Raw genomic sequence first — 21,801 nt, 5'->3', positions numbered from 1 at the left:
GCTCTTGTTCTTCGGTGGCATGGCTTCAGGGTTCTATGGACTGAGTCACTTTTACGGTTTCAGAAAGAAAGCTGCAACAAGCATCACCACAGGCTAAGCAAACAGCCCATTTCCAAACAGGCATGTTTAGAATGGCCACTGCACTAGTGTCTGATTAATGATGATCACTTAAAGGTACAGTGTGTGGAATTGAGTGAGATCTAGTGGTGTAGTTGCGTGTGGCAGCTAAACAGCCCTCATCTGACCCTCCCCTTCCAAACATGAAATATAATCTGTGGTAGACTTCAGTTTTCATCAAAACTCAAAAGGTTTTTAGTTTGTCCAGTTTGGGCTACTGTAAAAAAAAAAAAAAAAAAACATGTCAGCCTCTGTAGAGAGGACCCTCTTCCAATGTAAACAAAGTATTTAAATATAAAGGGCTCATTCTAGGGTAAAGAAAAGAAACAATTCGTACAATTCTGATGAAACACACTATTGAAAACATCACTAGTATTATTTTATATTCAATTTCTGCCAATCTATCCCTTTCACCTAAATCCTACACAATGAACCTTTAATAAAGAGAGTGCTTGTTGTCTGGTTTCAGGCAAACATGCAAACGAAGCCAGACACAGGAAAAAGAGATGATGCACAGTGCAGAGTCGAATGAATATTGACGTCATCTCCAGTTTAACAGCAGAATGTCAGGAGCTCTATCATGTTATTTATCATATTGGAATTTAAAACAATGAAGTGGCTGCGATCAGATCAATCACATGATTAGATAATTGTTATTTATCACGGGGCACATGTGCTGCGGGTTGAGAGCACCCCACTGTTAACACGTCCATGATGTGCACGTCCCCGTTTTCTGTCATTGTAAGTGCCCACTCCTTCCGCTTCATCTGCGCCTCTTCATTCGTCGTCAAACTGCGAGAGGCCAGCGCCGCTGCAAACATCGACATCCCATTCAAGTGGGTGTTAAACCGTTACAGCAGCACGCAGATGGATTAACAAAAAAAATATATATATCATCCCCTCTTCGCTCCATCAAGCGACGCTCTGTGTTTCCCGGGGAGCAGACAGCCGAGGATGAGCCTTTTCTCTCCGCTGGAGGAGGCTTCGCTGCTGCTGCCGTGTGGGGGAGTGGGTTACATCCTGTGGCGTTTCCTGTGTTTGTAAACTAGACGCTGCTGAAAAAACGTCGGAGGCGTGAGGCTAAAAGGTAGATACACACACGTCTCCTCGGCTCTTCCCTTGATGCTCTGTGAGTTTTAACTGTGCATTCGCTTCTCCGTCATTTCGAGAGTGTTGTGTATGTGCGGATGGTGCTCAGAATGGCAGCGTAGGGTTTTTCACCGAATGTTGCAGCGTCTACGTTAGCCACGGCTAGCTGGCTAACAAACGCTAGCTCGAGCGTCGCGACGGGAGGGGGAGGCTCTCGCAGCGACGGCCATCACGAATGTCTTTATCGCTCAATCTCGTCTTGAGCCAGTTGAGGCTGTGTCTTCAAAGTGGTATCGTGGCGAAGATATATAATCGATGGAGCCCGTGAGTTATACGCGGATGTGAAACCACCGTATCGTGGCGATAACCAGGTGGGCGTTGGGGGGGCTCTTTTGCTAGCGATGTAGTGTTCGTGGGCGCCAGCGAGCATTTAGCTTTTGGCTAGCTAAAGTTAGCCAGCTTGTTCAACATCAGCAGACTTAAGGAGGGGGTGGGTGGTGGTGATGGTGCGAAGGCCAGTTCAACCAGCACTGGGTAAAATACATAACCCCATAGTGTTATTGATAATAATCTACTCGACGAAAGCCAATTGAACAACTATGCTCGTCTTTCTTTGAATTAGCGTTAGCAATTGTTAGCGCTCGCAGTCTATTTTTCTTAGCAACGTTAGCTCGCTAACCACTGGTCAAAGCACTGTAGCGTTTAAATGCACCTATGCCTATCGTAAACTTTTATTATGGCGCACAGGCCCCACAATTAACTTGTGCCACAGTTGGACTGCGGAACAGACATGGGTAAAACGTACTTTGAAGTAGTAAAAGTGGCCATGAGTTCGAGCCAAGTGTCTTCGAAGAACGTTACGTTAATGGCCTACTCGTAGCGGGCTAGTTAACGAACCCCATGTCAGAAGAAAAGCGTAGGACCAGGTTAGCGTGGGGTTCAGTCGGCGTAGGTTGTACTGGCCCATTGTGAAGGCTTCCACAGTCAATGTTGGATACTCGTTCCTTATACGTGGTAGAACCTTTTGATAGAGGTTTGGACGATTTCTTCCGACTATGTTTTGTTATTTTGAGTTGAATTCGTAAATAGCCCTTAAACATAACTGCGAATTGTATACTCTGCAAACCAATAGACATTTATTTAAATTTAACTTATTGCTGGTGTGATTACAATATGTTTGAGTGATGCAGAGAACAGTCATTTATACCAAGTGTCTGGGGTTTTCTTATGTCTTTTAGGCAACTCTTATAAAATTCTTTTTAATGGTTAAGTTATGTTTTTGCCAAAGGCAACAATCATCCAATTGGGAACATTAGCAAACCTATTATTGATTTGTCATTGCTATCATTTTAAAGGGGTGAGTTCAATATTGTTACAAATGGTTCTGCACATTTAGTTGTCTGATCTAAGATTCTTTGGCTGGTTTGTGACTTGTGATGACTTGTATTTGTTATCACATTTTATCAACACCCACTAACTATGGCAACCATCATAACAAAGTCACTGGCCTCTATGCTGCTTTCTCAGCTCTCTAACTGTTTTAATGCATGTTGTTGATGTTGAAAATTACACGAGTAAAAAAACAAGCAAATTTGCCTTCTGTCGATGGAAAGGGGCTACTTGCTGAAATTTAATTAATGGTTACATATTTGTTACCTTTGTTGTGGAAGGGGGTAGGATACCCAGTTAAATTCCCAATCACAATGTGCATACTGTTAGATTGTACTCATGTATAGGGGCTACAGAGAAGCAAATAAATACGGATGGTCAACTAGGGTAGCTCCGAAAGGGAGAAAAAAACTAAACAAAAAGCATATTACAAATGCAGTATAAAGTATCATTGATCAAAAACTGGCAGTTCGTAAACACTGGCAGTTTGTATCTGTCTCGTGACATGGTTACGCGGATAGTGAAGAACATTCATGCCTATTATTATGTTTCCGATGTTTAAATGTCATTGTGAAAAATCCCCATCCTAACTGGAGTTAATGAAGTGTATAATGATAAAGACAGCCAGTGATGCTGTTGTGATTTAATGTTTGTCTGTTTCATCCACATCCTCCTCCTTCCTCAGTTTTAATGCTAGATGAGTGAGGTGGGTGTGGCTTCCCACCAGCCCGACCATCCTGACTGACGGATCTCTGGATGACCTTGTCCCCACCCCTGTCCCTGCGCTCACATACACCACAGCAATGTCACATCTGCCCAGCAGCTCAGTCCGCGACCATATGAAATGGGTTCGTTTTGAAAACACCAAAGTAGTTACCAATAACTTTATCTGCAGTCTTGTGTCACTCAGGATGTTGTCGATGATGATTAGCTTGTTAAGTGCCACATAACTGGCAGTTTTGTTGTAAATTCAATTGCAGACAGTTTTTTTATATGTTCGGTACAGTTGGTAATGTGTTCTTCTTCTTTTTTTCTTTTTTTTCTCGTAGGCCGGGCTGCTTGGTTGTGAAGCTGTCCTTTCAAGTATGGCCCTGATGCAGGCCAGTTCCATGGCTGCTCCGCCCAAAAAAATGATGGCTCCTCTTGGCCATGTACCACAACAGAGAGAGGGACATGACCGTGGTCCCCAGAGCCACATGATCCTCCCCTCTGGAATGAGCTGTCCACCCCTGGTTAGCACCCATTTTTGAAATGCAGAGTAAAAATGGGGTGGTTATATTCTATACATTTGATCTTGTAAAGGGTGTAAACACATGAAATAACACAATTTATGAAAATTAAAATGTCTTTGTTGAAAAACTTCACCTCTGAATTAATCTCAGGTTTTAGCAGATAAATTGAATGGTATATATATATAATTATCTCACTATATGGCTTACTGCAGGGTTGCATGTAATTTAAAAATAGTTACAGTTTTAGGGGCATCACATAGCTCATTGTCCTTTATCCTGAGAACAGCTTTCTTGTTAATTATTAACAAATCCCTGCCACAACCAGCACAATATATGGCTGATTATTTTAAATCATGTGTTGATTGTAGAAATATATAAACTTACACTATTCAACACTTGTTTCTTCAGCTCAAAGTGGCAAAAACGCAACCAAAAGTGGTTCATCTAATTTGAGTCATGTTCAGATTCAATTTTTTTTGTTTATAAATGAAATGAGAAAATAATGGACTTTTTCTGGCCCTGTAGCTTATCCGGAAGGAAGGTGAATACCAAGCTCCCCGCCTGCTGGATGAGAAGGAGATGAGAGCCAACGAGGACATGCAGCAGAAAAAAAAGAACCGGAAATCAGTGACGCCCTGTAAAGTGAGAGAACAAGAAGGAAGGGGAGGGAAGGTCAGTGGGTGCGCTCGCTAAATGGGGAAGGGTCTCTTCTGTGCATATTTATTTGATCTTATTACGTGAAAATACATCTTTAGCTGCTTGCACACATTTTTGTCAAAGCTTTTGACTATATTGGAGTGCGCATGGCACTGAGCCTTCATGTGTGCTCATTTTGTTTGTGTGGGGGTGGGGGGAGGAGTTCAGGGAAGATGTGGAGGGGGTGGAGGATCTCTGGAGAGGAAAGTGGGGGAGGGGAGCAGAGTGAAGCGGAGCACAATAACTGCAGTTGTGTGCATAGCAGGGGGAGCTGTAACGTTAGGGCATTAGGCCATTGGAAGAATTGGGGGGTATTTCTCAATTTAGACGTGAATTACATGTCGTAAAAAAGCAGAAAAACTTTGGTGTCTCATTATGCCAAAGACAATTTGGGGTGTAGAATTAACAAAACGTCAAAAACAACAAAACAACATTTGATGTAAACTCTAAAGAATGTTGTTGTATGAAACACGGAATATGCACATTTAAAAATAATGTAATTTCAGAAGAATTTTATGTTTTCATCCGATTCTGATAAGCTGGGTGGGTACGTGTCAGACGTGTACCATTGTTTTTTGTGGTAAAAAGGTCTGTACATTTATTTCTATTAGTGCGTTATCAAGGAGGGGATGAGGAATAAATAATGAACCATTATTCTTTATTGTCCTCAGGGCACAGGTGGAGATGAGAACGGTCCATCATCTAAAGTGCAGAAAAACTTTATTTGTGATCACTGTTATGGAGCATTTAGGAGCGGATACCACCTGAAGAGACATATCCTCATTCATACAGGTATGGGTCGCGCTTAGAATAATTCGCATTCACATTTAAGCCAAAAAGCTTTTATCGCTTGAATACATGTGTCATTTGTTGAAAGTGAGCTTGAGTTTGACTGAATCTGGGAGTGTGCAGCTACTGTAAGGATTTGCAATGGCCTGCTTTAAAAACCTTGTTTTGGTAATAGCTTTGCCCCACAGCTAATTGGTGGTATCTGTGGGGACTTTGACTAAAACTGGTGCTCTTCGGTTTAGGGGAGAAGCCGTATGCTTGTGCCATATGTGACATGAGGTTTATTCAGCGTTACCACCTGGAGAGACACAGCCTCATTCATACGGGTATGCGTCCTTTAACCGTACCCATACAACATAAATCTGACTACCTCTGTAGTCATGGACAAATGCTCAGGTTTCATTTTGTCTGTGGACAGTAATTTCCAACAAAGCCCACCCCCAAAATCTATTCAGACCATAAAAGACAGTATTTGTTTTACAAATGTTGGTCCCTCAACATCAAACATTTTATTTCCTACAACGATTCAACACAGTACGGTCCAATAGTCCAGAGTCCACTATTAAAAACTCTATCCTTTTCTCAAAAATATCTAAAAATATAGTGCTGTTGAGTTGTGGTATCTTTAGAGGGATACATTTGTCATGGTTTTTTTGTTGTAGTTGTAATCTCTTGCTTATTGCAACATTTTGATATGTCTTCAATAACATCTCTCTTCTTCCTCTATTGTGATATATTGATATTGCTTGACACATATTTGACCTTTTGCTTTAACTTCTTTAGGCGATAAGTGAAGTAGGAGGTTGTTCATTATTTGGATTTGCATTGTTGATGCAAATGCTGTTGTGCCTTGCAAAGATATGAGCTGATACACTTTTCCTTATATGCTGTGCTCACTTTAAAGCATAACGTCACTCGGGCTTATAATCCAGCATGTTCTTCCATCCAGCAGTTGTTGCATGCCCCATAAGCACTGTGTGCAGTACAACCCTTCAGAATGCTATATCACAGAAGGAGATGAAGTGGTATGAGGATTTTGTATCACGATCATAGTGACCAAAATGATCACGATTATCAGTATAATCACAGTATTTTTAAGAGTGTGCTGTAAATGTTCAAAAGTTACTGATACACATACTCTAGTAATTTCACCAAGTCCTATATTGACATATACATTACCAATAAAATCGATAGTATTTTCATTATTTATTGAAGGTCAACAACTTGTTGCGTTAAGTCGTTGGCATCAACCCCAAATGTCAGTCGGAAAACATAACAACAAACCCATGTTGCATGCTGCACAAGCGCCTCTGTGTGGGACACTTGTGCACTGTGGTCGTTGCTAGACAGTTTTCTACATGAGCTTTACACTGGTAATCAACCTGAGGTTATAATGATAATTTAAATTTCACACAGTAGTGCTAACAGTCAGGAATTTTATGTGGTTAAATGTAAAGCCAGTAACCGTTTCTTCCCTAATCACGGCAGCTTGTAGTCACAAGTAAAGGAAAACTATATCTGCCCCCCCTCATTGTTCGACCATACTGGCTCTTATTTGGGACGATTTGACATGAGAAAATCTTTTCAGCAGGCAGTCCCTGTCTTAAGTTCAGGAGCAGGTTGAAGCATCACATCGGTGGCTATACTAGTTTGTCAACATTATGGGTTTCTCGGCTGAAAGACTAAAATAATTGAGCAATGAGTGAATTTCTTTTATCTAAATTATTAATTTGTATCAGCACAGTATTACATCAAGACAAGTGAGATAGACACATGATAAAAGACAATAGACATATAAGGAAGACTTTTTGATCGTGGACTTAAAATTGGACTTTAACTTGTGGACCCCAAAGTATTTATGTCAAAGGCTCAAAGCATAGGCCACGAAATGCAATATTTATTAATTTAGTCATGTATTAATCATCACTTTTGTATGTAATTATTACTTTGTCATTGAAATAACTGCATGGACATCAAAGGACTGTTCTTAATTGTTTATATAAAATGAAAAGTGAGGAGTACATTGAAAAATATTTTATGTATAGTTTCAGTATTTGCGTTGCACCCTTTCACACAAAATTCTTTGTTTTTCATTGTTTAAAGAAGTGTGCACTGTGGGTAAGTCAACTTCCAACCTCGTTTTTCCAAGTCAGTGACTACTCGCCCAGTATTCATAAAGAGAAATGCAAATCTACCCAACTCAGTTGGCATATGTATGTAAATATACCATATTATTTCAAATATACTATATTATTCCTATATCTCAATAGTTCTTCGTGGCAACACTGCATCTGTTTCTGTTTTCCAGATAATAAATTATGTTTTTTTGTCACATTTTCACTTATTTGATAGACTGAATAGCTAATAATTTTATGCTCTGTGTGTGTAGGGGTGAAGCCGTACGCTTGTTCCATGTGTGACATGAGGTTTTTCCAGCGTTACCACCTGGAGAGACACAGACTCACTCATACGGGTATGCGTCCATTAACCGTACCCAGTTCAAGTTAAGAAACTTAATTTATTTACCTAGTCTTGTCTAGATCACTATTTCTTACTAAGGAGAGGCTGCATTTAACGTCACCTTTTCCTAAGCAAAAGTTTTATCCAGATTTATTTAATCAGATTCATGTATCTTTATATTTGGAAATCCAGACAAAATAGACATGTAGAATCATTGGCCATTTTACCATACAAGTTTAATAAATACCTTTTCCTGTGGACCCCTCAAAGTGTATTATCCATCTTGTACCATTGCTGTTAGACACAATTTTTTCTATTCGTTTATTTTATTGGTTAATAGTTGCTGCTGCTGCTGACTTGTTCGCAGAGCTGAAGAGTTCAGACAGCTTATTTATTCATTTCTATTACTGTGGTTGAGGAGCTTTGAGTACTTTTGAAGGAAGCAGCATGGTTTCAAAGCCAAAGGATAGGAGATGGGGTTGAGTGGTCAAAATACTGTTGTTTGAAGGATCTAATTCTTCAGGAGAAAAGCTCACTCTGGATTTTGGAAAATAATTCTTTCTATTTTTTACAAAATACCAAATAATTTAAAATAAATGTTTAATGGTGGGCAACGGTTTTGTTGTTATTCCTGCAGTGACCAGTCATGTTGCAGTAGCGGGTTAACTGAGGCCATGGTATATTATGGGAATAGTCCTTTGATGTCCACACTTATTTTACATGCAAACTATTGGCTGCACAACTCTTGTTTCTAAACTTTAATTGTCTGGCTTTTTAAATTAAGATTTATATTTTATTCATTGTGCGATTGCTTGAAGCAGTTACTTCTGCTGTTAATGGCGGAGATCAGATTGGAAGCGTTTGAAAGTCGTGCTAGTTGAGTACTAGAAAAAACTTGTAACATTTGAAAGAATCATATGCCACCATAAGTTAAATTGATGTGCACCATATAGATGTTAAGCTGATGTTGAGTGGTGTAAAAGTTTGCTAATGTTTCGACTTCAGCTGCCCAGTATGATCACCGTCTTAAGCTTTTTGTGCTATTTCGATGCTGACTCCTTTTTAAACACGCTTGGCTCATATATTGTGTTGCTGTTCTGTTTCATGATGTATTGTGGATAATTTGAAAACGAATGCACCCCATAACAGAAGACACGTTTACCAATTGGAGTCAAAACAAATTGCTCCTTTGCATGAAGCTTGATTAGAATGTATAATATTTACAAGGTCCGAGTTGTGTAACTTCTCTGACTGATGTGTGCCTTTGACGCAAAAGGATCGTCATAGCTAATCTGCCGATACTTTGTGTATGTAGGGGTGAAGCCCTACGCTTGCTCCATGTGTGACATGAGGTTCTTCCAACGTTACCATCTGGCAAGACACAGCCTCACTCATACTGGTATGCGTCTGCTTATTTGAGTTCATTAGATTGTGCTGTTTCAAAAGTAACATTTCAAAACAGTTTTATTTTTATATTGCCAAATCACAACATATATTATCACAAAGCACTTGATAGAGAGAATTTTTTAACTCGGCAGTAAAAACTGAGATTTAGGCTGGCTACCCGCTAACATTCACATTTTCATAAACATAAAGATGTATCCAGACATGTTTTGATTGTAAGAAAACAAAACTTTTTTAAGCTCCTCATGTAAATACATGCATATATTGTGCAGCACCTAAATACACAACAACCCCTGATGACTTTTCTACTTTGGCTGATGGTTTAATGTAGAAGCAAGATTTATTTGAAAGGAAGAGTTGATGGATATTTGTTGAAACTTATTTTTCTGTTTCTTATATTTACATACTTTTTGTGTGTAGGGGTGAAGCCATACGCTTGCTCCATGTGTGACATGAGATTTTTCCAACGCTACCACTTGGCAAGACACAGCCTCACTCACACGGGTATGGGTTTGCCCTTCTTTGTTACCTTAGAGCCCAAATACCCAGTTTACTGAAGTGTATCTGTCCCTTTGTTACCTTAGAGCCCAAATATCCAGTGTACTGAAGTTTATCTTTCACTTTGTTATATATTGATTTGAGTCTAGTTTTTAAAATGCACAGAGGCATATAGCCGACGTTAACACTGGGGCATGCTGAAGATGCCTTTTGGTTTTGACTTTACGCTTTAAGGCAGCATTGTGATCTGTAGTAATACCATTAATACCAATAAACACTTTCAGCCTTTTCAATGCATGTCAGCATTATAGAGCCTGCAGAGAGATAAGACAATGTTAGTAATATAATGTAGTGTTGAGTAATGTAAGTGCCACTGTGTTTGGCATGTCTGGATACATGATATAAGTGAGTGTGTCCTGTTCAGTTCACTGTGTTGTTTTTACAAAATACTTTGCTCTGTGTGTGCAGGGGTGAAGCCATATGCTTGCTCCATGTGTGACATGAGATTTTTCCAGAGATACCACCTGGCAAGACACACTCTCACCCACACGGGTATAAGTTTTACTTATCCCTCTCACTTGTGTGTAGGCCTTGCCTACCTGTGAGACTTTAGTAAATTGTAATTTGTGCTACTCAATATTCTTGATTATGTAAGATTAGAAAACTTGTAGCTTTTTCTTTTCTCTATTTGCTAACTGCTTTTTGGGTTGACACATTTTATGTCTTGTGTATATATAGACTAGTTAGTCATGAACATACATAGACCTTGCAATGACATAACACTGACTCGTGTGTAAAATGACAAATGTTGTGTATATAGTTGATGAGAAGTCTTTTCTAAAGTTTGGTACTGTATGCGTTTAGGGGTGAAGCCATACGCTTGCTCCATGTGTGACATGAGGTTCTTCCAGCGTTACCATTTGGCAAGACACAGCCTCACTCACACGGGTATGCTTGAATTAATTGTTCCCCTTTCAGAATGAAACCTTTGATATAAAACTCCACATGATTGTTGTATTGATAACTCCCTCTATATTTGATTCCATAATACGCCATTGTTGGTAAATTGACTTCCCTTTCAAAAATGTTTAATAGATAATATTTTAGGCTTTGTTGGAAATCTGTCCACTGAGAAAGTGACTCTCTGATCAGTTTCTGATTAACACTGTAATGGTCCTGCTGCATGTTGAGCATTATATTACATAGATATTAAAAGGAGCATTACACTGAAAAGCATTTTAAGTGAGCAGGTCACTGAATAATACACAAGGTTGTCTCAATAGCAAACTGTAAACCCGTTTTTTTCTGAATTATGATTTACCATGACTCTTGGTTCGGCTGGTTCTTGAAATCTTCAGTGTAATGCAACTTTGTAACACAGCATGCAAACCTGAAATCCTATCATTATGGTTGAACTTCGTCAGTGTATTGAAGTACATCTAACTTTCTTGTGCTCTGTTTAGGGGTGAAGCCATATGCTTGTACCATGTGTGACATGAGGTTTATACAACGGTACCAGCTGGAAAGACACAGTCTCACTCACACAGGTACGTATTATCTGAACCCTCTTTCTCCTGTACTTTGCTCCAGCATGTGCCCACATTAATGTTTACATGGCTGCTTCAAACTCGAGTTTGTATTGCTTTATGTCACCGTATTGACAAGTGATGATGTTTCATGTCACATTTACAAGGAGCTTCATAAGCATGTGCATAATAATGTGATACTGCAAAGACTTTGACAATGAAATGACATGATGACCATTAAGCAAAAAGTTTCTTCACTTTGGTTTGTAGTTTTATTAAGATATATTGCTTATAATTGTTCAGGTTTTAGATTTCTGCAAGCATTAATACATTTACATTACAGACATGTTTACTTTGTCTTTGAATCAACTAAAATCTGCTGCAAGTTTCTGCCTTGACACAATACAGTATTGCATAATTAATCATTTTAAATTCTAACTTTATTGCCTACATGATTAATAAACAATGAACAAAAAGTATAATTGAAAAGAGGAACACCTAAAAGGTGTCAAAGTATCTGTGACCTGCAGTTTAAAGCGTAACTGCACATTAAGATCTTTCCTATTTTTCTACTTGATACTTGACTAAAAGGATAATTTGAATACCCTTATGACTGAGGTCAATTGGAGTCGTCCATTCCCCATCTTAAATTACACGTTCACATTATTAATGCAAATTAAAGTTGTGTGAGCAAAGATCAACTTTGTCCAAAAACTGCGTCAAACTGGGTCAAGAAAGGTGTTCACTGTGGAGCAGCTGCATCTGTGTCACAGCCTGCAGCTCACCTGTGTGGGGTAAAAACACTGCAGGGTTTCAGCTGATGTTTATGGGACTTATGTTTTATATTTAGGCCAAACATCGAGTCATTGTGTCATTTCACATTCAAAGTAAAGATGAAGAAATAACACATGATCCTCTTTTATGAATAGTTTTATTTTACCTATTATATTTGTGTATTGACAATATGACAGTATAATATTTTTAGATTTGAAGTGAGAGCAAAGTTGTTAGTCTATCTTCTGTATGATGATTTCTGAGTATTGTCTGTCACTATAAATCAATTCAAATCAGAGTTGCTCTGCAAACCAATGTCTGATATTAAAGGGGACCCATTATGCTTTTTTCTTATTTTCTTATCTTGTGTTACAATATCCATATTAAACATGGGTCAGCTTAAAGTAATTATTTCTTATATGGTAATCCAGCAGTTCTCAAACATGGGAATATCCACACTTTAATAATTTTCTGCGACAGTAGAATAACATTCTACCTGCAACATTAGCATTGTATTTTCCGTTGATAACTTAATTCTGTGCTATATTGCATTTCCCACAGAAACAACTATTAATGGTAATGTACAGAAAAATGATTACATGCACATTGTGACTGAAAGACAGAACTCTGGTACGCTGATATAGTTCCTGTATAAAAATATAGAGTTTGAAATAGGCATAATGTGTCCCTTTAATCTGTTGTTCATAGCTGTTTACCAACTGCCTAAAATTGTCTAACCTCTGTGATCAGCGTGACCAAACCTTTTGTGACAAAATCTTTAGTGGAAATTACATGAACACAAGCACCTATTGGTGTCATTCAAAAAGATGACATGCCTTTTGTGCTTGCTGGATTTTGTCCATTAGGGACCTCGATTTTGCCTCAATTGATTGTCTGGTCATTTGGTTTTTAGTTTTGAAAAAAAGCTCATGTTGCGGTCTACACAATATTTTTTTTCCCGAATCTGAACTTTCGTCCATCTATCTTCAGCAGTAATGGTTTCTTCAATTAGATGTAAAAATTAATTTCCAATTGGAATAGCAGTTATCTGAAGCATGCTGGATTTTCCAGTGTAAACAAAGCGCTGACGAGTGCTACCAAACTTTACTAAGCATTTAGTAAAGTTTAGCAGTGATCATTTTTGGCAGTTGAATCTCTAAATGCTAAAGTTGGTACTTTGTGTGCATAGGGGTGAAGCCGTACGCTTGCACCATGTGTGACAAGAGGTTTTTTCAGCGCTACCACCTGGCGAGACACAGCCTCACTCATATGGGTATGCGTTTGCTAATCTTAAACCAGTCACAAAATTAGGATGCTTCAACATCTGAATGCTCGTTCTAACATTAAAAATATATTTATTCATACACAGATTATGATGGATCAGGTATACTTTAATTGTTAAAGGCCACTAAATGACATCATCTCATGTATTGTGTAAATGGATTTAAGATTTCTGGGAATTTTGTAATTTATAACTTGTCATGTTATATTGTACTCTTGTAAGTAAATTTAGGGTTTAACATTGGTTATTAACCACAGATATCAATTTAGTGCAGACTGGTATTCTTCAATGATTAAGTACAGATTTATTTATTTTATTCTATCATTTATTTTATTAGTGGCAGAGACACAAAATTAATGTTTCTGATGCTCTGCATTCAGGTGTGAAACCTTATGCTTGCACCATGTGTGACATGAAGTTTTTTCAGCGTTACCACCTGGCGAGACACAGCCTCACTCATACGGGTATGGGTCCGTGCACCGTGCCCATGACATCCAGTGTTAGGAATCAGTGTGCACAGTGAACACTTCAGTCGTATAACTGTTATGTTTAGGGCAAATATTAAGATGTAGTAAGTTTTAATATAGTAGTTTCAGAGTCTGTATCATTATGTGAGAAAAGCAGCTTAACTGTCAATCATTCTTTTGTTCTTCTGATGTTTGTTGCTAACTACAACACAACAAGGATAGAGGATTGTTTTGAAAGTGTTCAGTTTTTTGCATGAATTGGCAATTGTGTGGTTAATAACCAATAGCATATATATTAATTTCTAAATTTAAACAAATGGAAAGTGAGGCCAAGTAATATAATATTGCTACTTTACATTTAGGTGTGAAACCTTATGCTTGCACCATGTGTGACAAGAGGTTTTTTCAGCGCTACCACCTGGCGAGACACAGCCTCACTCATTTGGGTATGCGTCCGCCCACCTTACCCATGTCACTGAAATCAGACTGTCTTTACATTATGCCAGATACAAAATCAGGCATTTAAATAAATTGTCAATTATCTTTTGAACTTATCAGTAGAACCATTTCTTGGTCAAGCCTCACTAACATGAAGCAAAAGCAACCATTAAGTCCTAGTGTGTAAAGACAGGACTGCAGCATCATCAGCTCATGTGATGTGTTTATTTGTGGATGTGGGAATTCGAAGTATTCTTTATTGGATTTGGAGGGGGAAAAAAACAATGAGCAATAATTTCCCAAAGACATTTTCATAGAACTAAAAAGAGGTTAACAACCCATCAATTCTTTATAGTTGCTAGGTGTGTATTTGTTATTGATGGATTGTGAACACAAAAGAAGTTTCAAGTCTGAAAATAATACCCTAATGCTCTGCGTTTAGGTGTGAAACCTTTTGCTTGTACCATGTGTGACATGAGGTTTGTTCAGCGTTACCACCTGGCGAGACACAGCCTCACTCATACGGGTATGCATCGGTGCATTTGCCCTTCTCACATTTTTTAGATCATTATTACTTAGTCTTTATTGTGCCAATATCAGCAGCTCAACCGGTTTCAAAGTAGAAGTTTGATATAAGAGAGCGTACATTAAGTATTTTTTTGTAAACATTTCAAGCACCAAGAATTTACTTTGTGAAGGACATTTCTGTTACAATTAGAATAATGTAGTTAGAATTAATACATTCCCACTTGGACAATTGGCACCTTCAAAAAATAATTAATTGAAAAGCCTAAAAACTAGCAGCACAAACACATTTGGCTTCATCCTTTGCTTTTTAAATTCAACTCCATGTTATCACAATTCATAGAAAATAGCTTTTCAAAAAAGTATTCCGCAACCCTCTTTTAATAGGCTCATTCATCCGTGGTAAAGATAAATCGAACATGAAACATTTGCTGGAGTTAAGTTGCTCAGTCGTAGGTAATTTCAAAGACCCAAATACATGGTTATTTATTAACATGATTTAAATTCTCCCTGAGTCAATAAGCTGTTTAAACAAGGTACGTTAAAGGTATTGAATGATTGTTATTGGAACTCTAATGATAGTCAATCAATTGTATTTCTTATATAGCTTAAAAAATGACTATTGTAGCTGTTTTGGTCAAATTAAGTGTTGCAGAATGGAAGCCTTTGAAATATCTTCATGTTTTGGCAATAATTGGCACATATGTGGTTAATAACCAATAGAGCAGGTATTTATGGTAAAGAATGCAAAGTGAGGTAAAGTAATATAATATTGCTACTTTGCGTTTAGGTGTGAAACCTTACGCTTGCACCATGTGTGACAAGAGGTTTTTTCAGCGCTACCACCTGGCGAGACACAGCCTCACTCATTTGGGTATGCGTCCGCCCACCCTACCCATGTCACTGAAATCAGACTGTCTTTACATTATGCCAGATACAAGTTTAACTGTCTGAGGCTATTATTAATAATCTGTAAAAATAAATGTTACTTTTGTCTTGATCAATAGTATCACACAACATATACGTAAATGAAACATTGAAGTAAAACCTTTACATGTAAAATGAATACAGGACTGTGACATCATCAGCTCATGTGATGTGTTAAGTAGTGGATTACTAATTTGACAACTCAGTTTGATGCCTTTTTAATTGGATTTGGAGAAACAAATATTAAGTCAATATGCTTACTTTTTGGAAAAATTTCTCAAGTGGTTAACAACCCATCAATTGTAATTAGATGTTTCAAGTACATAACTGATTGATGGATTGTGAAACAGAAACTAAAGTCCTGAAAATAATGTATTGATGCTCTACATTCAGGTGTGAAACCTTTTGCTTGTCCCATGTGTGACATGAGGTTTGTTCAGCGCTACCACCTGGCGAGACACAGCCTCACTCATACGGGTATGGGTCCGTGCACCGACCCTTCTCACATGATACAGATCAACAGTTACCTTAAATTGTGCTAATATGAGGGATACGCTTCTATGGCTAGAAAAAGAAAAAAAAGTTTTTGTATTTTGTTGGGTGTGCAGGTTTGTTCCTATTACCTAATATATTATTGTTATAGTTGTTCTCTAGAATTGCAGACAGTGTGAATCTATTGTGTGTTGCACACCCATGGGTTTGCTCAAACTCATTCTCCTGTAGGTGAGGATCTAAAAGTCAATAATCCGGTTTTAAATTCCAGTTAATCCATTTGGTTAGATGTTTATTGTTGATCAAGCCTTGTGTTGATCAGATGTTTTGAACCACTAAAATGTGAAGAAAGCAAAGGATACAGTTGCGATTTTGTTGGTTGGATGGTTTTTTTAATTGACTCCAGTTCTGCTTTGGAACACTGGTCCTTACTCTGCCCAGGCTGCAATTCTTATAATAATAATAATAAAAAAAGTGTATTTTAATATTTTATGCATAAACAGAAAAGCACATTTCTTATAAATCCAGACTCTTGAAATTCAATATGCATTAAAAGCGCATAAAGTTACTCCTACCCTACTAAAAATGGGCCACTACTGTATTTCAACCATTTATCAATTGATATTGAAATGATTTCATTAGTTTGTGACGTTTTTATATCTTTCTACTCCATCTTAAAAGTAGAAACGGCTTTAGAAAAGTTAATCTCCAGAGACAATTTGTAAATTTAGATGTAATGGATTAGAGAACGCTGAAATGGTATAGTAGGTTTTTGCAGTGTCAAGTGAGGATTTAAATGATTATTTAGACCAAACACACAGCACATATAACAAGTCCTGTTTCTTTTGTTTTAAATCCTGACATGTTACATTTCATATTTTGTTTAGAAAATTGAGGTCAGCTGTATTTTTAGTTGCATGTTTGAACATTTCAACATAGGTAAATGCACATAAAATACTTACAATTAAAAGAGTTATTAGCAGTGTTTTAGTGCTACCTTTAACTTTACAGTTGTATATATTGCACATGTGGCTGGTAGGGCTAATATATATTGCTCTGTGTGTGTAGGGGTGAAGCCGTATGCTTGTTCCATGTGTGACATGAGGTTTATTCAGCGTAACCACCTGGAGAGACACAGCCTCACTCATACGGGTATGCGTTCCTTCACCGTACCCTCATTTTACTGAAAAAGGCTCTGGCGCTTGCAACAGAACGGGGTCACAACAAACTCGAGTTTGGGTCGTCAAGTCATTTGATGGGATGTTGAACCAGCCTCAAAATACTTGCCCCAGTTTTAAGGGGCTTCTATGTTATGTACATCTAAGCCATGAAAACAAGAAATTCCACTCTGATCTACACATAATGAGTTGATGACGAGGCCTTGTAGAATATCCATTTGCTGAAACTACACGTAAAATGTACTGTTAGGACAGTGTTGTTCCAACTGTGTTGGAAAATGTATTCTGCAAAGTCAGATTAGAAAGTTGCACCCTTTGTGTTGGTACAAGACGCTAAAATTGATGCATTGACTGTATGTGTGTGTGTGCTCTTGTAGGAGAGAAGCCATTTGCTTGTGACATGTGCGATATGAGGTTTATCCAGCGCTACCACCTTGAGAGACACAAGCGTGTCCACAGTGGGGAGAAGCCTTACCAGTGTGAACGGTGCCAGCAGGTATGTATGAATGGAATGACAGAAAGTCAATTGACCCTAATCTAACATTTCAGGTATTCTGAATTGTTACCAGAAATTGCAACATGAAGATTAGTTTTGTCTTTATTGTTCATTTCTCTTAATGCTATTTAAACACATTAACTCCCACATTAACTTGAAGTGTCCAATTTGTGTTTCAAGAACTTTTCTCGGACAGACCGGCTTTTGCGGCATCGGCGGTTATGCCAGGGTCGCAACGTAGCCAAAGTAGAGAACCAGCCGTGCTGCGAACCACGTCCATATGCCCAAGAACCCCCACCCGCACCCCCAACCTGGAGTCCTCTGCATCCCCCTCCAGGCCGGCTGGCGGTCTGACATTCCATGTTCCCTACATCCACCACACGGCTAGAGAAGGGACAAGCCACAGGGTTCTTTTTCTCAGCTCTGTGCTTAGTGGGGCCACACTAGAGCACAGACTGATCTTGCAGCTCCAGTCTTGGGATTACTAATGACAGAGGGACATTTTGTGTTATTGTTTTGTTGACTTTTTACTGTGTCTTCCTTTTTTTCCTCCCTGTTTTTTTAAAGACTAGACTTTTCTGTGATGAACAGTGGTCCCGTTTTGTACTTAATCTAATTCATTTTTGCAAAAAGAAAAAAAAGGTTTATTATTGTTAAAAAATACCTGCATTCGGTGGTACTCTGGAAGGGCAGTGGGGATTGTTTATCCTGACGTCTTGGCAACAAAATGGGATGAAGTGGTGAGAAAAAAGTATTAGACCTTCTTTCTAAGTTTCCTTATGTGGCCCATTTTGATGCAGAAGAATTGTCACTTGGGTCAAAATACATTTAACCCCCTTTGTGAAACAAGGAAACCATTGTGTTCACATCTCTCGAACCAGATCTTTTTTTACTCTGCAGGTAACAAAGTTACGCATAAGACATTTCACTAAAATCAGGGTCTGTTCTTAATGAAGATCACCTTGACTTCACCGTCACAGAAGGAACAGTCTTAATGATTTACTCGTGTAAATAATTGAAAATATGAATTATAATTTCACCATGGGGCTTAAGTGATGATATTTTTTTTTTATGCAAAATGGGCCAGAAGGAAACTGGAAATTAAATTGTGTCAAACACGGTCGGTTCCCACTATTTCAGCGAAATCTTGAACACAAGAGTGTTAATGTACAAACAAAAAGAAATATCAGACAGTGCTTCATAACTGTAAACAAGGACTTCCAAGATGTGGATGATGAGAGGGCAACCTGCACGTTGTGTTCTGTGTATGCTGATGACTCAGGAAATGGCACAAGATGGCAGCCTTAGCGAGTCCTCCTCTTCAGTTACGCTATTGTACTTACAGCTGTGTATATTTTCAGTGTATACAGAGATCTCCAGTGCTTAATAGAAAACTGTCTCTCGGCTCTGTCCATAGATCCTGGTCTAAAATAAGGCAGGTTGGCCACTTGAAGTCCCATTATGTTGTTTGTACAGATACTCACGTTGTGAGATTAGTGGAGGTATACAGAATCGCGTGGCCTTAGTGTGTTCCTGTTTGTTTTCTTTTCATTTGACTTTTTTCTTAACTGTTTATTATCGTGGATCAGATGTATTTACTAAGATGGCACAGCCTTTCATCATCATGGTTTGTGTTTTATTTTTTATCTTGACGCCGTCGTGGTTACAGAATGTTGATGGCTTTAGTGGAGCTACAAAAGACGTGTTCTGTCAAAAGAGGTTGTCTTTATGATGGTAAAGAATATTTGGGGTCGTGTTACACAGTGTATAATCCTAAAGGAGCCCTTGGGAGTCAAACAGTCCTTGTGAGAAGTCGGTAATGCTCAATTGTCTCCCACTGCAGTGCTTTGGCCGCTCACAGGCCACCGCAGAATCAACACATTCGCTTGAATCTGCTTCACACTAACAATTGCCTTTTTTATCCAAATACTATGTGGTTGGTGTGTAATACTGGATGTCTGTCATGTCATTGGGTTTAGCCTTAAGTAAGTGCAAATACACAAATGATCATTGTAGTACTAAATGATATTGTAACAAACAATTTCTTTTCAAGATTTATGAACTTTGTTCGTACTCGTTTGGAGGTAATTGGCAGAGAGACGGTTGTTCGGAGCCGATGTGCTGCCTGTTGGGGAATTTCTCAAACTTGATCCTTTCTGTGATTGGCTAGTTAGTGATAGCGGTGTCCTGATCGAGCTGTTTAACCCGGAGTTCAGTGCTGGGTAGGAGGTTAGTTTACCAGACAGGACATGTTCATATTAAGACGTCATAACAGAGCGATGGCAGAAATCCTTTAATGGAGATTTTAGGAGACTGCAGTCTGATTTGATTTACACATGGTTTTAATTTAAAGGTTAAGATGAGACTAAGTAGATATGAAATCCGGGGTAACTTTATTTGGATTTTGATTTATTATATTAACAGATGTTTGTGTTTGATTAAAAAAGATCTGAGTTTAGGACTTTTCCCCAAAAGTATGACAGGAAGTTTTTTTTTAATGATCCGTTGATATCAAGACAAAGTTTTGTGACGTGTAAATGTGCACAAACAGGGGATTTAGTTTGAAGTGAAAGGATAAAGTTTGAGAAATGCATTACATTGCTCTGGAATCACACATTACAATTCTGTGGAAGGGATAAGGCTGGCATGAGCACCTACTGACAAATGGATAAAGGGCAATACAGTATATAGTTAACGTCACTTGTTAATACCTTTTTTTTTCATTTATTGTTTTTAGTATTATCAATCGCATTGTTAAAGGCAATAGAATCCTTGAGTCTCAAATCATTTGTTTATAAGATTGAGGTTTAATTTTTCAGACGGATCAAATGATTTATTTGAGAATTTCTCATCACATTTTGATGATTGTTTCAAGGACCTTTTTTTATTCTGATGAAAATGTAAACACTGGAGTGAGAGGAAAAAAAGACAAAAAAGAGATGGATATTTTTTCCTTCAGACTGTACTAGATTTTAGGTTTTAGACTAAGCCTATTTCTCCTCAACCTGACAGAAAGTGGACAGAACAATTTGGATCAGTACAGTTGAGAGCCCAGTATGTTCAGTAATTTTGACATTAGACGCAGTAGTTCCACAAGAAAATGTTTTTTTTTTTCTTATACAAAGTCCCTGGTATTTGTAGTAAATTATATTGATAATGGTCTTAGATGAACAACAGCATAACAGTAGCTATCACAGATTAGTTGTTTTCTTTATTAGTCTTGCATGCAGAGTTATGGTCCTCAGTTAAGATAGGATCTTGATATTGATTATTTTGTGTAGGAAAATGAGTGCATAAGAATAACTTCCTAAAAAAATGTTACAATGATTATTGTAAAATGGGCTAACTAATATGTACCCTTGTGATCCAATTAGTTTCAACTGTATGAAAATCAGAGGAGAGGCTTCTTATTATTATGCTGAAATAAAAGAATTTGTAAAGGAAACATGTGCTCACTTGACTTGGTGACTGAATTTTGATGTGTTGATTCTCAAACAAGTGGTAAAGTTGAGGCATTAGAGACTGATTTACTGCTTAAAATTATACTTGAGCCATCCTGCACCGATCGCTATATTATCTAGCACAAGCAGTTGTGAGGTTGTATTAAGAATATTTCAATTGAATGTTATTTGATTTTTCTAAAGTTTGGTACTTGAATTCTTCTGACATATAAGACATAAAAAGGTTCTGGTTTTTGTATCACACTTTTTCTAATAATGAACATTTCAGATGGCACGATACATCAATAAGAAAATAGGGAGTTGGCTGAAATACAAGTTTTGTGTCATATAAACCGTTGTCAAAATGTTTGTATAGCTCAAAGCGTTGGAACATCCTGGTCTCGTTGATGTATTTTATACCTCTTTAACTGACCCAATGAGTCTGCAACTGTGCTGGTCGGCCCAACCCAAAAACCCTGTGGTACGTTCCAATGATGCTGTGGAGTTATGTTGGAGTTAGACCATAGACCCTAATTGAAGAAGAAGTTGACATACTTAACACCTTGCTACCCACAGGAGAGT

General features: G+C 38.0%; 1 protein-coding gene across 50 annotated transcripts; it reads left to right on the top strand.

Moving 5' to 3' along the window:
* The first annotated feature begins 882 nt into the window (after window positions 1-882).
* znf740a (zinc finger protein 740a) lies at window positions 883-21,224 on the top strand. Of its 50 annotated transcripts, none has more exons than XM_053436702.1 (22): window positions 884-1,204; window positions 3,281-3,443; window positions 3,645-3,827; window positions 4,353-4,499; window positions 5,195-5,315; window positions 5,555-5,638; window positions 7,416-7,430; window positions 7,702-7,815; window positions 9,088-9,171; window positions 9,597-9,680; window positions 10,143-10,226; window positions 10,539-10,622; window positions 11,138-11,221; window positions 13,164-13,247; window positions 13,637-13,720; window positions 14,086-14,169; window positions 14,604-14,687; window positions 15,477-15,560; window positions 16,007-16,090; window positions 17,174-17,257; window positions 17,661-17,779; window positions 17,960-21,224. In XM_053436702.1, the coding sequence occupies exons 2-22, from the start codon at window positions 3,399-3,401 to the stop codon at window positions 18,131-18,133; spliced, it is 2,010 nt and encodes a 669-aa protein (XP_053292677.1). In that variant the 5' UTR covers window positions 884-1,204; window positions 3,281-3,398; the 3' UTR covers window positions 18,134-21,224. The 50 variants fall into 50 exon arrangements, with proteins under 50 accessions (XP_053292740.1, XP_053292677.1, XP_053292685.1 ...); XM_053436710.1 differs by having other exon boundaries at window positions 884-1,246; XM_053436718.1 differs by lacking the exon at window positions 884-1,204 and adding an exon at window positions 1,386-1,530.
* The last annotated feature ends 577 nt before the right edge of the window (window positions 21,225-21,801 follow it).

Source organism: Pleuronectes platessa, chromosome 2 (assembly GCF_947347685.1).
Source record: "Pleuronectes platessa chromosome 2, fPlePla1.1, whole genome shotgun sequence".
NCBI lineage: Eukaryota > Metazoa > Chordata > Actinopteri > Pleuronectiformes > Pleuronectidae > Pleuronectes > Pleuronectes platessa.
Note: the sequence above shows the minus strand (reverse complement) of the source record. Positions and strands in the feature narration are given on the sequence as shown.